General features: G+C 37.9%; 1 protein-coding gene across 3 annotated transcripts in view; it reads left to right on the top strand.

The window, feature by feature from the left end:
- Positions 1–267: 267 nt before the first annotated feature.
- The window catches only part of LOC309840781 (protein MFI), a 63,157-nt gene continuing 45,634 nt past the window's right edge, over positions 268–17,790 (top strand). For all 3 annotated transcript variants that reach the window (XM_082683236.1, XM_082683235.1, XM_082683234.1), the window contains exons 1-2: positions 268–365; positions 15,933–16,022. In XM_082683236.1, the coding sequence (XP_082539362.1) occupies positions 15,942–16,022 (81 nt within the window). In that variant the 5' untranslated portion in view covers positions 268–365; positions 15,933–15,941. The remainder of the gene's footprint in view (positions 366–15,932; positions 16,023–17,790) is intronic.

Raw genomic sequence — 17,790 nt, 5'->3', positions numbered from 1 at the left:
CCACAACTTTAAACCCCTTGGAGGAAGTGACCAGACTTTGCAGTAAGTTTAGCCCCAATTCGCAGAAATTCACTTTGGTTTCCCTTTCGAAATCTTTGCCTCAAAGCCATTAACGTTCGCAGTGAGAGCTCACAGGTTTAACTATCACGGATTTTTTTGTTTTGCATCCCCCTGGAGACAGTGACGTCGGGATGGGGAAAGGCGGGGCCCAGGGGGCGGTACGAGGGGGCGTGGCCAAATGGCGTTATTAAGGGGCGGTACTAGGGCGGGGCCTCGAGGAGTTGAGAACGGAAGTCGAGCGCGTCATTTCCGTCTGCTGTGTAACCGAGGAGTCCCGCGGAGCTCGGGAGGGCGGCGATTGACAGGTGAAGGGAACGGTGTCCCCTCCCTCTCGTCAGTACCACAGCAGTTCCGCCCGCCTTCGTGGCGCCTGGTCTGATCCTACCCTTCTCAAGAGCCCTACAGGCCCCCTGCCCTTGAGTTCCGCTCCCCAGCCCACCCCTTAAAAACGTTCGGCGTCCCTGAGGTCGCCGCCTCCCCACCCCCGCCGGCCTCCAGCCCCTCTGACCCCCTTGCTGGGGCTGGACGCTCTCCCTGCTCATTCCGCCAGCTCCCGGCCCCCGCTCTTCGCACCCCCTAGAGACCTGGATTCTCCCCCTTGAGGCCAAGGGCAAAATAACTTGTTAAGCCACCATACTTTTTTTTTTTTTTCTGGACTTTTTATTTCCGGTTCGACCCCTGACACGGTTTCCTGTCGTTTCATTGCGTTGTTTGGAGCTAGAAAAGGGAAAAAGCGTTCTTTCAAGCAGTACGTTAGTGGTGGTTTGCCCTCCTCCGCCCTCAGGATGAAGGACTACAAAGGAAAAAGGAAGAGCGAAATGACAGAACTGATTAAAAAAAAAAAAAAAAGTCGGGAAACACTTTAGTGGGTTCACCAAAACAGAGGAGTGTAGGTTCTGATCCCAGCAAATCAGCTTAAATACTCTTGCCCAGCTTTTAAAGTAGTGGTACCGAGAAGTCAGAGACGGACCGTGGGGGCTTTTTCTCGTGAAGATAAGGTCCTTGGAGTCTTCATCTATTAAAAATTACCGGCGATTTGAGATAGAAAGTCTCCCACTTCTGAATCTGCAGGTGGAACCTGGATGTAGTCGATTCCTCCGTTACACGAGCGGTGTGGTTCGGTCGTGCTTTCTAGTGCCTGCAAATGAAGCGGTGTTTTCCCGTCGGTTAGTTTAGAGCCTCGTTATAACCCTGTGAAACCGGTATTGCCGTCGGTCGCAGGCCACCAGCTGTCCCTGCCGGCTCTCTTCTCCGGACTGTGTTCTCTTAAACCTACTCAAAAAACGTCCACTCTTCAATTAGTGCCTCTCGGTCACCTTTGATTTCTCCCTCGCCCCGGGATCATACCTAACAACATCTTAATAGGCTTTAATGTCTCGCATATTTAAAAAAGATCACCCCTGGAGACCATGCCTGCCCGCCAGCCGCTCTGTGTCTCCGCTTCTAAGCAGATGTTCTTGTACTAACTGTCCCCACTTGGCCACCTCCTTAACCTCTACCCGGCTTTCTTCTTGGCTACTCCACTATAAACAGTACTTAAAAGCACTTCCCAGCGACTGTATCTGGCCAAATCTTGTTCTTTATGTCCATTGACTTGACCCTCCGTGTACCTTTGACAGAACTGAGCACATTCTTGGGATATGCGGGGTACCCTCACGGGTCTGATGTGAGGGACTCGTTTCTGAATCAGTAAGGTTGAATATACTGTTGAAGATACTGTGTCAGGATTTTGTGCTATCCGTAATGCAGTGGTGACCCATGACACGTTGATGAATGCAGTGTCCTCTGCCATTTTCACCACCAATTTCTTCTGTCTAGACAACTGGCAAAACAGCGTATCAAGACCTGATTTGTAGTGTTTGTCAGTTTTTGTGATGGAAATACCCTGGCCGTGCCGAATTTCATGATACCAAAATGACCCCAGGTATTGGGAAGAAACGTGCCCTAGTGCACCATAATATATTATTTCCACCAGACCTATACCTGTAGGTAGCTCATGTAGGCCAGTAGTTCTCGACCACAGGTGATTTTGCTCCCCAAGGGGCATTTGGCAATGTCGGGGGACATTTTTGGTTGTCCCAGCTGTGCTATCGGCATCTAGTAGACAGAGTCCAGGGATTCTGCTAAACATCCTGCGGTATACAGGACAGCCTTACAGCAGAGATTGCAGCCGCAGTTATCAGCAGTGCCACTGCAGTGAACATGAATAACCTCAAGAAATCGTAGTAAAATGGAGTGTAGGGAAGAAAGAAACTTTTACAATCCTAGGTTTTGTAATTGGGACCCGCAAATTAAACTGACAAGACTAATTAACCAGAGAAGAGGTAAACAAATTTTATTTGCTTATAATACTTAAGTTTTATATGCACATGGGGGTCTCACAGAAAAGGAATTTAAAACCCAGGGGCACCTGGGTGGCTCAGTCGATTCAGCGTCTGTTGATTGTTGATTTCAGCTCAGGTCATGATCTCAGCATCGTGAGATCCATCAGGTCTCACGTTGGGCTCACATGGGTCCTGCTTGAGATTTTCTCTCCCCCTCACCCTCTGCCTCTGGCACGCCCCCTCCCCTGCTTGTTGGCTCACACTCTCTTTCAAAATAAATAAATATATAAAAAAAAATTTAAAACCCACAGAGGAGTTTAGGCCCAGGGTTTTATATACCACTTTAAAAAAGGGTGGTAAATTGTGGGAAGGTAAATTTATAGGGAAATTAGTAAAGGTAAGGTTTATTTTATTAAGGTTTGTTTGTAAACACCCATCTCAGTGCTGACTTTTTGTTTCTGGTGATACTACTTTTCTCCTGTTGGTGCAGTAAAGGAGAGACAAAACACCTTCAAAAAGGGAAATTTGTGTCCCACTTTTAGGCAAATGGGGAGGTAGAAAGGTTTTCCTCTATTTGTTCTTTCCAAATTGCTTTTAGCTGAAAACAGTCCTTGTGCCAAACTGACATATTTTAAGGTGGTGTATTATGATCCCCTAAAATAGTAAAATAATTAGTAGGTGTTAAATTTTGAGTATTTGTTACCTTTATTTTATTTGATTATAAGCTTAAATGATTTTTAGTAATCACTGTGTTTAAAAACCACCTTACAAAATTCTTGAAAATTTACGTTTTGGTTCCACTGAGCTAATATAAGCCAACTGTGGTACAGCATCCAAACCAGAAGTTTGTAGTCAATTTCCTGTATAAGTATTGTATGACTCCTGCCCACTTCTTTGACCTTTTCTCCCCGGACACTTCTGCCTGTTCTTTCAGCTGTAACAACCCTGCTTTCTTTCAGCTGCTTGAGCACACCAAGCTTCTTATCTCAGAGCATTTTTATCTTCTATTCCCTGTGCCTGGGAATAGAATTCTACAATTCTCCTGTAGTTGGGTCTTCTACAATTTTCCTGTAGTTGGGTCTTTGCATCTTGAAAACGAATGTCTTCTCAGTAGAGAGGCCTTCCCTGACTGCTTATGCTAACCTAGCCCCGATCATTCTTTGTCCCACTATTCTGTTTTATCTTCTTTTCTTTATTGCACATGCATTTTTTTGTTTTTACCTCCATGTTTTGTTTTATTTTATCGTATTTTTAATTTTTAGTAGGCTCCACGTTCAATGTGGGGCTCAGACTCACCATCCTGAGATTAAGAGTTGCATGATCTACCAACCAAACCAGGCAGCCCCCCCCCTTTTCTTTAAATATTAAATATTTGCTTCCATATTTCAGATAGCTTATTATTCTGCTTGTTCTTGATTTCTTTTAGATGTAGTTATTGTCTGATATCTTTCTATAATACAGGCCTCTTATACCAAAGTGCCACAACACACATACATACTTACACACACTCATCCTCTTCCCCTCATCTTCCTAATTAAAACCACAACAGAGAAATCCTGCCATAATACTAGGTAGGATCAGAAATTTAGTTGCATACAATATAATGTTGAGTTAATCCAAAGTAACTGAATATCCAAGGTCAGCCTACTTTGGAGACAGAAGGTAGTCAGCAAACATTTTATATCCAAATTCATATCATCATGGGTGATATTATCATAGAGCATATAATCACAGGGCATTACTGTACTAATGCACATACTGGTAGGGTTAATACTAATATTTACATAGTTATGATTGTATAATTATTCATGGATGAGCCAGAGCAAGCTTAGTTTGTTTCCTTTTGTCCCCCTTCAGAATGATACTTTTGTAAAATAAAAGTGAGTTGCTAGAGAAAAGAATACAAATAACAAAGATGTACTATGCAAACTGTAAGCCCACTGATGGTGTGTTAGTATACCACAGCGGGGTCAAATTGCTGCAAAACTTTGACTACTCTCAATTTCTTTATTTCATCTGGTATCACGCAATTCAGAGACTGACATAGGTCTGTGAACACAGAGAGTAGCACAACTCTTAGAGATTCACCTACAGAAGACCCATCCTGACCCCTTTAGTTCTACTGCTTCTGATCTTTGGGTCAAGCCTGCAGTGAGTTGTCCTGCTGATGACAAACTAATTTTTATTTTTTTTAAGATTTTATTTATTTATTTGACAGAGTTACTTTAACATACTGATAAGTAAAGAAAGCAGAAAACATGTATAGTTTCATCACATCAATGAAACAAACCTGTGTGGAGTGGGTGGGTGTATATACATATACATGGGTGTACATGTATATATACATGTAAATTTTAAATATATAAGAAAAGATCTGGAACAGTTACACATCTATTAATGGATAAAGACAACTTTGAAGAGCACACTAGTCTACAAGAAATGGAGATGGATTTTAACTTTTATTCTATATTTGAAATTTTTACTATAAGAATGTATATGTGTCATTTATATAATAACTTTTAAAGTAACTAAATCTAGACAGTATGAAAAATTTTTTATTTTATTTTATTTGTTTTTTTAAATAATTTTGGATTTTAAACAGTAAGGAGATATTAAATAAAGAATAATATTTACACATTCTTCTAATGCCATTTAGGTATTGCCCTGATTCTGTGGTTATTTGTCAATAACCAAATAACTATATTCTGTGTTTTGACCAGTGGAAAAGAACACGAATAGGAAAACATGAGTAATGAATCAGGGTGACCACCACACTTCAAATTTCAGTATAATTATTTTTCTATTTTTTCTCACATTTCAAAGTTGTAATTTTTATAAGATGTTAATTATTTATTTATTTATTTATTTATCTATCAGAGAGAGAGACACACACACACACAACACAAGCAGGCAGAGTGGCAGGCAGAGGTGGAGAGAGAAGCAGGCTCCCTGCCAAGCAAGGAGCCTGGGATCATGACCTGAGCCGAAGGCAGTGGCTTAACCCACCGAGCCACCCAGGTGTCCCAAAATGTTGGTGTAATTTTAAAAAGGGACAGTAAATCACAGATGGCAAAGTTAAGTGTATTTTTTAAAATGATAGATATAGGGACAGTGTCCTTAAAAATTATTAAAGTTGATCATCACGCTATTTATAAAGAAAAGGCTTTATTTTCCTGAAGTGTCTTGAAATACACAGATAAACTGGGGCACTTGGGTGGCTCAGTGGGTTAAGCCTCTGCCTTCAGTTTAGGTCATGATCTCAGGGTCCTGGGATTGAGGCCCGCATCAGGCTCTCTGCTCAGCAGGGAGCCTGCTTCCCCTTCTCTGCCGACTTGTGATCTCTTTCTGTCAAATAAATAAATAAAATCTTAAAAAAAAAAAAAGAAATACACAGATAAACTATACTTCATTTCTTTTCTACCTGCTAGCCAAAAAGAGTACCTCAAAATACTATCCTTTGACACAAATTAGCAAATGTTTTAAGCCCCAAATATCATTCCTTACTATCAGTTATCTGTAAATTGTGAGAATAAATGTTCAGTTACATCGGTTTTTAAATCAGAGTAATGCCCATGGATAGTGCCTATTTTTTTCCACTTTATTTCTTTTCAGTGTTCCAGCATTCATTGTTTATGCCCCACACCCCGTGCTCCGTGCAATACATGCCGTCCTTAGTACCCACTGAATCATGGAACACTACATCAATAGCTAGTGATATACTGTATGGTGACTAACAAAACTTAAAAAGAGTTACAATTTATTGAGTAGTTACAGTCCTAAATGCTTCTCCTATAGTACCTTATTTAATCCTAATTCTGTGAGATATAGATACTATCAGTCCCCGTATTTCACAAATGAGGAACTGAGGCTGGAATAAGTTAAATAACTTACACAAAATCACTCAGTGAGGTATGAGGTAGAATTTTTTAAAGATTTAAAACCCCATATTGCACCTCTGTGGCTCAGTGGTTAAGCATCTGCCTTCAACTCAGGTCATAATCCCAGAGTCCTCGGATTAAGCCCTGGGGTCCTGGGATTAAGCCCTGCATCAAGCTCCCACACTCAACAGGGAGTCTCCTTCTCCCCCTGACCCTCCCCCCACCACTTGCTTTCTCTGTCTTGTTGTCTCTCAAATAAATACAATCTTAAAAAAAAAAAAAAAGATTTAACCCCCCATGTGTCTCACTTCAGACCCACAGATTTAACCTATATCCCCATGCCTCCTATATTATTAAAACTATTTGATAGTTTTGATAGACACTGTCTCCCTATTAAAAATGTTAATTTTTAAAACTCAACAATATACACAGTTAGGAAGAAAACATTAATTTTAAGCCTAAAATAAACAAATAACAAAACATTTTTTCTTTAATTCTTTCTATAAATGGCATATCCTGTAGAGAATTTTTCTCTTTGGTCTTTGTCTCTCTAAATTAAATGAACGTATTAGTCAATGTCTGTTATATATTTCATTACTTAAGGGATTTGGGAATTATACATTTCACATTTTGAAATAACAGCTCAGGATTTTTAAGTTGAGCACAATTTATTCACTTAGTTTGGACTATGGTAAAGCATCTCAGAACCATATTGCTGCTATAAATGTAATGAATAACATTAGTTATACTGGGAAGTATAGTAACAGAGATTAAGTAAAACCCATGGTTCTCCCTGTGTTCCGTGCAGGACCCCGCCCCCCACCCACTTTTTTTAAATTATTGGAACATTGTGTTCTTTATAATGTAACCTTACAGAATTGTGACACTGAAAGTGCCTTTGCAGTTAATTTATTGCAGTGCTTTATTTTACAGCTAATGAAACTGAAGGCTAAAGATGTTGAACCCTTTGTCTAAGGTTACAATAAGTAGCAATGTGAGCTAAAACTGAACCACATGGGCCCTCTCTTAGTTCAGTAGTCTTCCTTCTATAGTTCCGTGTACAAAAACCTTTGAAAACAGTGGGTTACTTACAAAGCTTATGTATAACTTGTATTTCCTCTCCTTATGTATACTGACAACAAACAGAATTGTTGTACATAATTTATATAACCTAGAGAAACAAAATTCTTGCAGTACACTTTTCTGATAACACTGGAGCAATATTGGAACAGTTTCATTATTTGACCTCATCAATCATTCAATTTTGAATGACATCCTTTTTTAAGATAACAAATTCTTAATCAGTATAAAAATTGAACTTCCTACAAATTTTTTATGTATGGTAAAACACTCAAAAAGCAATATTAACCATCTTAACCACTCGTGAGCATACAGTTCATTGGTATTAAATACATTCATAATGTTGTGCAGCCATCACCACCATCAACCTCCATAACTCTTTTCATCTTGCAGAACTGAAGCCCCATACCCATTAAACCATAACCACCCTGTACCCCCACCATGACACTGGCAACCACCATTCTGCTTTCCGTCTCTATGATTTTGACTACTATAACTACCTCATATAGGTAAAATCATATAGTATTTGTCTGACTAGTTTATTTCAATTAGCATAATATCCTCAAGGGTTATCCATGTTGTAGTGTATGTAAGATTTCCGTTCTTTCAATGACTGAATAATATTCTATTGTATGTATCACAGTTTGTTTATTCATCCATTAATGGACACTTGGGCTGCTTTTATGTTTAGCTATTGGGAATAATGCTGCTAGAACTTGGGTATACAAATTTCTCTTTGAGACCTTACTTTCATTCTTTTTCATATACACCTAGAAATGAAAGTGCTAATTCATGCAGTATTTTTATTTTTAGTTCTTTTAGGAATTGCCATATCCTTTTCCATAGTGGTTTTACCATTTTATATTCTTACCATCACAGTGCACAAAACTGCCAATTAGTCCCCATCTTTGCCAACATTTCTTCTTTTCCATTTTTAAAAATATAGTAACCATTCTAATGGGTATGAGGTGGTATCTCATTATAATTTTGATGTGTATTTCCTTAATAAGTAGTGATGTAGAACATGTTTTGTCTGATTATTGGCTGTTTGTATATATTATTTGGAGAAACATACATATTGTCCATTATTAAAATCAGGTTGTTTGGTTTTTGTTGAGTTTGGGGAGTTCTCTGTTCTGGAGGTAAACCCTTTTCAGATACATTACTTGTAAATATTTTCTCCTACTCTGTGACTTGCTTTTTTATTTTGCTAGTGTCTATTGAATTTTATTTTATCATGAAGTCTCATTTGCTATTTTCACTTTTGTTGCTTACTCCTTCAGTGTCATAGCCAAGAAGTCATCACCAAATCCAACGCTGTAAAACTTTTGACTTGTTTTCTTCTAAGCATTTTATGGTTTTAGATCTTATAGTCAATAATTTGATCCATTTTGAGTTAATTTTTGTATGTAGTGCTAGAAAAGAGTCTTTCTTCATTCTTTTGCATGTGTATATCCAATTTTCTCAACACTCTTGAGAAGATTATTCTTTGCCCATTGAATGGTCTTGGCGCCTGTCAAAAATCATTGGGCATGTATATGTAAGGGTTTATTTCTGAAATGTTTATTCAGTTAGTCTGTGTGTTTGTCTTTATGCCAATGCCACACTGTTTTGAGTGCTGTGGCTGTATAGTAAGTTTTGACATTGGAAGTGTGAGTCCTTCAGCTTTTTTTTTTAAATTTAATTAAATTTTTTCAGTGTTCCAAGATTCAGTGTTTATGCACCACACCCAGTGCTCCATGCAATCCATGCCCTCCTTAATACCCACCACCAGGCTCACCCAACCCCCTACCACTCCCCTCCAAAACCCTCAGTTTGTTTCTCAGAGTCCACAGTCTTTCGTGGTTCATCTCCCACTCCAACTTCCCTCAATTCACTTTTCCTTTCCTTCTCCTAATGTCCCCCATATTACTTCTTGTGCTCCAGAGGTGAGTGAAACCGTATGATAATTGACTCTCTCTCTCTCCTTGACTTATTTTACTCAACATCACTGATCTTTCTTTATCAAAGTTGTTTTGGCTATTCTGGGTCTCTGGAGTTTCCATATAAACTTTGAAGTGGGCTTTTGTATTTCTGGAAAAAAATGTCATTGGAATTTTGTTAGGGATTGCATTCAAACTGTAGATCATTTTAGGTGGTATTGACATCTTAAAAAATATTAAGTCTTCCGATCTATGAACATGGAATGGCATTTTCATTTATTTATGTCTCTTTAATTTCATTTTTTTGTAGTTTTCATTGTACAAATCTTTCACTTGATGAAAGTAATTCCTAAGTATTTTATTCTAGTTGATGCTTATATATATATAATTATTTTTGTAATTACTATTTCAGACTGTTCATTGTTATTGTAGAGAAATGCAACTGATTTTCATGTGGTGGCTTCATACCCTGCTACTTTGTTGAGTTTGTTTTTTAATTCTAAAAGTTTTTTTCTGGAATAATTAGGTTTTCTATATTTAAAATCATATTATCCAGAATAGAGATGATTTTACTTCTTCCTTTCCCACTTGAGTCCCATTTATTTGTTTTTCTTGCCTTATTTCACTGGCTAGAACTTCCGGTACAATGCTGAACAGAGCCAGTAAAAGTAAACTACCTTGCCCTGTTCTGGATGTCAGAGGCAAAATTTCAGTCTTTCACCACTGAATATCAGGTTCACTATGGGATTTTCATACATAGTTTTTATTACATTGAGGCATTTTCCTTTTATTTCTAGTTTGTTAAGGGTTTTCATGAAAGGATGTTCAATTTTGTCAAATGGTGGGGTTTTTTGTTTTGTTTTGTTTTGTTTGCAGTGGAGATAATCATGTGGGCTTTTTCTTTTACTCTGTTAATGTGGTGTATTACATTGATCAGTATTTGTATATTTAATCACCCTTGCATTCCAGGAATAAAACCAATTTGTTCATTGTGTGTAATTCACTTACATGCTGCCAAGTTTGGTTTGCTAATATTTTGTTGAGGATTTTTGCATCGATGTTAATAGGAATGTTGATGTGTAGTTTTCTTACAGTGTCTTTGTCTGGCTTTGGTATCAGGGTAATGCCGGCCTCATAGAATCAAGGTGTTCTCTTCCCTTCAGTTTTTTGGAAAAGTTGAGAAGGATTGGTATTAGTTCCTTAAATGTTTGTTAGAATTCACAGTGGAGTCAAGTTTAGGGCATTTTTAGTTGGGATATTTTTTATCTGATTTATTTGTTGGAAGATTTTTGATCTGATTCTATCTCCTTATTCTAGTTATAGGTTTAATCAGATGTTCTATTTCTTTGTGTTTTAGTCTTGGTAGGTTTTGTGTTTTTAGGAGTTTGTCAGTTTCATCAGGTTATCAAACATGACTATAAATTATGATTCATTGTTCATAGTACTGTAGAACCAGTAGTAATATCCTCATCTCATTTCTAAATTACCAAAAGTAATTTTTTTTTCTCTATCCTTCGAACTAAAGATTTGTCTCTTGAGTGATCTTTTCAAAGAATCAATTTTGGTTTCATTGATTTACTCTATTGTTTTTCTGTTCTCTATTTCTTTTATGTCTGTTCTAATCTTCTCCTAGCTCTGGGTTTAGCTTTTTGTTCCTTTACTAGTTCTGTAAGTAGTAGTTAGATACTGATTTGAGATCTTTCTTGTTTAATGTGTGTATAGTTCTAAGTTTCCCTCTTAACATTGCCTTTACTGCTTTCTGTAAGTTTGATATGTTGAGTTTTAGTTTTCATTTTCCTAATTTCCTGTGTAATTTCTTCTTTGATCCACAGTTTTATTTCCACAAATGTGTAAATTTACTTGTTGGTTTCTAACTTCATTCTATTGTACTTTGATAAGATACTTTGTATGATAACTATCTTTCAGAATACATTAAGACATAAATTTGAGGGGGCGCCTGGGTGGCTCAGTGGGTTAAAGCCTCTGCCTTCAACTCAGGTCATGATCCCAGGGTCCTGGGATCGAACGCTGCATCGGGCTCTCTGCTCTGCAGGGAGCCTGCTTCCTCTCTCTCTCTCTCTGCCTGCTTCTCTGCCTACTTGTGATCTCTGTCAAATAAATAAATAAAATCTTTAAAAAAAAGACATAAATTTGTGGCCTAATATATAGTCTATCCTGGAAAGTGTCCCTTGTGCACTTGAGAAGAATATTCTATATTTGTTTGATCAAATTGATATATTGTGTTGTTCAGGTCCTCTGTTTCCTTATTTATTTCTGTCTGGTTATTCTATCTATTGTTGAGAATGAGATATTGAAATCTACAACTATTATCGTAAAGCTATATATGTCTATGGCATATATATGTCTATTCCTCCCTTCGATTCTGTCATTTTTTGCTTCATATATTTTTGCTGGTCTATTATTAGATGCATAAATATTTGTTATATTTTCTTACTTCATTGAACCTTTTGTTAATGCAAAATGTCCTTTGTCTATTTTAAACTTTTTTGATTTAAAGTCTGTTTTGTCTGATGTTAAGATAGCCATCACTCCTTTCTTTTGGTTACCATTTGCATGGAATAGCTTTTTCCATCTTTTCACTTTCAGTCTGTTTGTGTCTTTGAATCTAATGTGAGTCGATTTTACATAGCATATAGTTGGATTTTGTGTTTTTATTCATGCTGCAAATCTCTGTATTTTGATTGGAGAGTTTAAACCACTTACATTTAAAGTAATTAGTGATAAGAAGGGCCTTACTTCTGTCTTTGCTATTTGTTTTCTCTATGCTTTGTAACTTTTTTTTTAATATTTTGTTTATTTGACAGACAGAGATCACAAGTAGGCAGAGGCAGGCTCCCTGCTGCGCAGAGTCCAATGCGGGGCTCAATCCCAGGACCCTGGGATCATGACTGAGCCAAAGGCAGAGGCTTAACCCACTGAGCCACCCAGGTGCCCCTATGCTTTGTAACTTTTTAAAAAAGATTTTATGTACTTACTTGTCAGAGACAGAGAATGAGTGAGCACTAGCAGGAGGAGCGGCAGGCAGAGGGAGAAGCAGCCTAAGCAGGGAGCTTGAAGTGGAATGTGAACCCAGGACCCAGTGATCATGACCTACGCTGCAGGCAGACACTAAACCAACTGAGTCACCCAGACGTCCCTGCTTTATAAATGTTTAATCATTTCCTGCATTACTATCTTCTTTTGTGTTTAGTTGATTTTTTTTTTTTGGCAAAACATTTAAATTCATTTCTCATTTCCCTTTGTGTATACTCTATAGCTGTTTCCTTTGTGGTTACCATGGGGATTACATTTAACATCCTAAAGTTATAACCCTCCATTGTGGATTCATTAACATAGAAAACTCCTCTTTTATAGCTCCATCCCAACTCCTTTCAATTGTTGATGTTACAGATTACATCTTTATGCATTGTGTGCCCCAAAACAAAATCTAATATTTTAATTATTTGTCTTTTAAATTAAACAGTATGTGGAATTACAAACCAAAGTTACAATAATACTAGTTTTTAGAATAATAATTTTTAAAAAATACTGTTCTATTAAATTTTGTAAAAAAAATAGAGTTACAAATTATAGTTATAATAATATTAGCTTCTATAACTACCTGTGTATTTACATTTACTGGAATTTCTATTTCTTCATATAACTTTGAGTTACTGTCAAGTGTCCTTTCATTTTTCCCTGCAGCATTCTCTTGAACATTTCTTGCAAGACAAGTCTCGTAGCTGTGAACTCTTAGAGCTTTTGTTCACCTGGGAATGTCTTCATTTCTCCCTTATTCTCAAAGGACAGTTTTGCTAGATGCAGGATTCTTGGGTTACACTTTTGTTGTTAAACATTTTGAATATATTAACCCACTGCCTTCTGGCCTCCAAAGTTTCTGATGAGAAATCTGTTAATGTATTAAAAATTCCTTCTATGTGATGAATCACTTATCTCTTGCTGTTTTCAATAGTTTATCTTTCACTTTCAAGAGTTTAATTATAATGTGTCTTGTTGTGGATATATCTTTGTATTGATCTTACTTGGAGTCTGTTGAGGTTCTGGGATGTTGATATTCATATATTTCATCAAATTTGGCATTTTTCAGCCATTATTTCTTGAGATACCTTCTCTTTCCCTTTCTTTTCCTCATCTCCTTCTGGGACTCCCACAATGTGTATGTTGATCTCCTTACTGCGGTGCCATAGGTCTCTTGGGTTCTATTCACTTTCATTCAATCTTTTTTTCTATTTTTCAGACTTGACAGTTTCCTTTGGTTTATTTTCAGGTTTGCTGATTGTTTCTTCTACCTGTCCAACTGTGCCTTTGATTTCCATTAATAAATTGTTGCTTTCAGTTATTCTACTTTTCAGCTTCAGAGTCTCTTTTTAGGTTTCATCTCTGTATTGATATTTCCATTTTATGCATCATTTCTTGACTTTCTCCATGTCTTCCTTTAATTTTTTGAGCATCTTTAAGACAGTTGCTTTAAGGTCTTTGTCTAGTAGACCTGCCATCAGGTCTTTTTCAGGTTGAGTTTCTTTTGATTTATTTTTTTCCTAGAATGAGCCATCATTTCGTGTTTCTTTATATGCCTTGTTTTTGTTGTTGTTGTTGTTGAAAGCTGGAAATTCAAATTTAATAATACAAGAACTCTGGAAATCAGCTTTTTTTCCTTTCCTCAGAGTTTACTGTGTGTGGTATTTTTATTATTTTTAAAATTGCTATAGTCTGTTTCTGCAGCTTACAAGGATCAGACAAGAATCAGACTGAAGGGACGCCTGGGTGGCTCAGTTGGTTAGGCAGCTGCCTTCAGCTCAGGTCATGATCCCAGCGTCCTGGGATCGAGTCCCACGTCGGGCTCCTTGCTCCGCAGGGAGCCTGCTTCTCCCTCTGACTCTGCCTTCCACTCTGTCTGCTTGTGCTCGCTCTCGCTCGCTCTCTCTCTGACAAATAAATAAATTAAAAAAAAAAAATCTTCGGGCGCCTGGGTGGCTCAGTGGGTTAAGCCGCTGCCTTCGGCTCAGGTCATGACCTCAGGGTCCTGGGATCGAGTCCCGCATCGGGCTCTCTGCTCAGCAGGGAGCCTGCTTCCTCCTCTCTCTCTCTGCCTGCCTCTCTGCCTACTTGTGATCTCTGTCAAATAAATAAATAAAATCTTTAAAAAAAAAATCTTAAAAAAAAAAAAAAGAATCAGCCTGAATTTTAAACCTAAGATCTTCTCAGTTTTCTGAGTCTGTGCCTTTCCCTGGAATGACTGGTCACTTTCTAATTTTCTCCATATATGTAGTTATTTTTGAATGTCCTAGTTTTGAATGCCTGCCTTCCAAAGGGAGGAAGGGGAACAACATAGCAGGAAGGAAAAACCCTTTAAATTCCCTGGAAGTTGCTAGATGGGAAGGGCTTGCAACAATGGTGGAGGGTGGACATACAGCACCAATGACTGCCCTCCTGTTTGTCTGCACCTCTGTGATCAGAAGCAGCAACCAACAACCCCAACACAGATCTCCTGTATTTCCTGGACAGAGTCCTTTCTCTCCACCCCCACTCCCACAATCTGTGTGCAAGTTGTTCCAGGAATATGTACACAGCTGCTGCTGCTGGGGCTGAGGTAAGGGAGTGGATAGCTAGGACTGGGCTAAGAGCCAATATTGACCGGAATTAACCACAGTTTACCCCCCAAGCCTTCCAAGCCTTCAGTAGCTTCCAGAGTTCCAAAATAGTTAAATAGTTAAATTCTGCCAGTGTAGTTGTCTAGGTGGGGAAAGAGATTCCTGGCACTTCCTATTCCATTTTCTGGAATCCTCTGTCTGCTGCAACTTCTTTAAGGACTCATAAGCTATGATTTTCTGACTTCTCCCATTACTTATTTCTTCACAGTATTGATAAAAACTATGGATAGAACTAGTGGTTTTGTTTTGATTCTTAGTGGTCAGGCTTCATCTCTTTTTCTGACAATTTAATGTATGATTTATTAACTTGTCAACACATTTACGAGTTACACAGTAAGAAAAATTCTATAGCATTTGTAATTCTAGGTTAGAAGCCTGGATGAATTTGGAATGAAACTGTGCATGTTGATTAAGAAAAGCTTTTTGGGGGGCACCTGGGTGGCTCAGTTGGCTAAGCATCTGCCTTTGCCTCAGGACATGATCCTGGGATCAAGCCCCATGTTGGGCTCCTTTCTTAGCCTGCTTCTCCCTTTCCCTCTGCTTCTCTGCCTGCTTGTGCTTTCTCTCTCTCTCTCTTTCTCTGTCAAATAAATCTTAAAAAAATGAAGCCATTGAATGAGGACATAAAAGGTCATGGATTTCAAGAGAAAAATGACCTGGGTTTAATACTGGCTTAGTCAATCACTATTTGACCTTTGGCCTTGAAGTGCAGTCTCCTCATCTCTAACACAAGCAAATTGGCAAAATCTGCTATGCAAGATTGTTGTTTAAATTAGAAAAGAGAAATTGGAACATATAGACAATCAATAGTAGGTAACAATTTTTATAAAATACATAAAATTAAAAGTAGGTAATAATTTTTATAAAATTATTTTGATACCAAATATCATCTGTATTATTTCCTTTATTAATCTTCTGTTTTTCTTGAGTTCTAATGAGTTTCATAATGGAGTTCATAAAAAAATTCTGAGCATACGGTTTTTCTGCTTCTGTTAGGTCTTTCAAATGCCATGGGAAGAGGAGTCAGAACTTACAGAGAGGGATGAAGCTGCCAGAGTCATTCAGAAGGCCTGGAAGTGTTACCTTGTGAGTTTATTTCATTTTTTGAAACTTGATTACAGTATAATTTATATGTCATAAGGTTCAGCTGTTGAAAGTGTACAGTTCAATAGTTTTTAGTATACTTATGGATTTGTGTACTACCCTTTGCTTTCAAAGCACACATTTTTTTAGAAGTTCAAAAAGTTAACACTAATCATCTTGTTAACCTCACAAATCCTTACCAGCTCCATATCAGGGCCAGGCCCTGTGATAATGGCTGTGATCAATGTAAGTATCACTAATAAGGCTATTTGGCTTTCACCTCTAAAACTTTATTTCTTGACTCAGAAATCAGGTTTTTGAGCAGGTGTTAGGGATACATTCACTCATTAAATATTTACTGAGTACCTACTTTTGAAGACAATGTTTAAATAATGAACTGTGTCTGAATTAATGCGTTTATTCATCATGCTTTAGTATGGGTATAGCTGGTCCCATTGGTGTAAGGATTATTCCGAGTTGATTTACCTATTTGGGTGAGAGCCAACAGCTGAAATGACTCTGCTCTTTCCTCTGTGACAGCAGCAACATTGTCTGTGTTTGATAATTTTGTGTGAAGTGGTATGACTCTATTTCTGGCACACAAGAATACCTTTGTTTTGGCTCATCAAGTCTTGCAAAATAGCTTCCATTAGTTGTTTCTTTTGCCTCTTTCAAAGCCATAAAATCCATAAGTATTGATTTCTAATACTAAAATAATTTGCTTTCAAAATCTATCCCTTTGATGGTTTCTACTAGTCTACTTGTTAGCTCGGCTTAAGCTTTTCTGTTATTTGTAACTTCCTTTATCCCACATCCAATCCAACCAACACTACTTTGTATACCTTTTATATTCCTAGCGAAGAACTTTATAATACCTCCTTGCCCTTAAGGAGTTTTAGTAGAGAAGCCCTGTATATAAACAGACAAGCATGTGTATATGTGTATCTTAAAAAGATGGTGGACTGAGCACACATCTTTACTTTTGCCCCTATTAAAATGACAATACACAGAAAGTTAACCCATACCAGAAGGGACTTCGTGAGCAGATTAATTTTATCTCATTTTTGGAAAACCAAAAATAGATCGTTGAGTCCCGTTGGATAGAACTGTGTAGAAGACTTGCCTCGCCACACTTCAGAGAGGCTCCAGTGAGAGAGCTGGTTTGTCACTGGGATCCTAGAAAGCCTATCCATTTGGAGTTAGCAATTTGAAAGAACTGGAAGGAGAAGGACCGTAGGCAAGGGGCTTAAGTGTATGTAAGACAGCTGTGGCAGTTGTCTGCCCTGTCACTTCAAGCCCCAAAGCAACAGGTAGATGGATATTTACCATAGGTCAAAAAATTTGCTCATAGATGGATATGTACCCTAAGGGGGAAAAACCCTGATGACTTATCTCTTTCTTAAAAAATTAAATGAACTATTTGGAAAAGCTAATTCTTTTGCAGATTTGGCTCCATAGTAAAAGTCTCTTAATTTTAGTATTTGAAAGACACCCTGCTGGATTGCTGGCTACCTAACCATACCCCCGCCAAAAGTCTGTTGATTGTCTAATTCCACACACAGTACAAAGCTCCCAGACCACCTTCCCATTCATGTGTGAGAACAATGGCGAAATAGGAGACTTACAAAAAAGCCCAGGATATTCCAACTAGTTCCCCTGAAGAATTGACACAGACCTTCATTTTTTTTTTTTTTAAGATTTTATTTATTTATTTGACAGAAATCACAAGCAGGCAGAGGCAAGCAGAGAGAGAGGAGGAAGCAGGCTCCCA

This window comes from Mustela nivalis (genome assembly GCF_964662115.1).
Source record: "Mustela nivalis genome assembly, chromosome: 9".
NCBI lineage: Eukaryota > Metazoa > Chordata > Mammalia > Carnivora > Mustelidae > Mustela > Mustela nivalis.
This window is presented reverse-complemented; position numbering and strand designations above follow the sequence as displayed.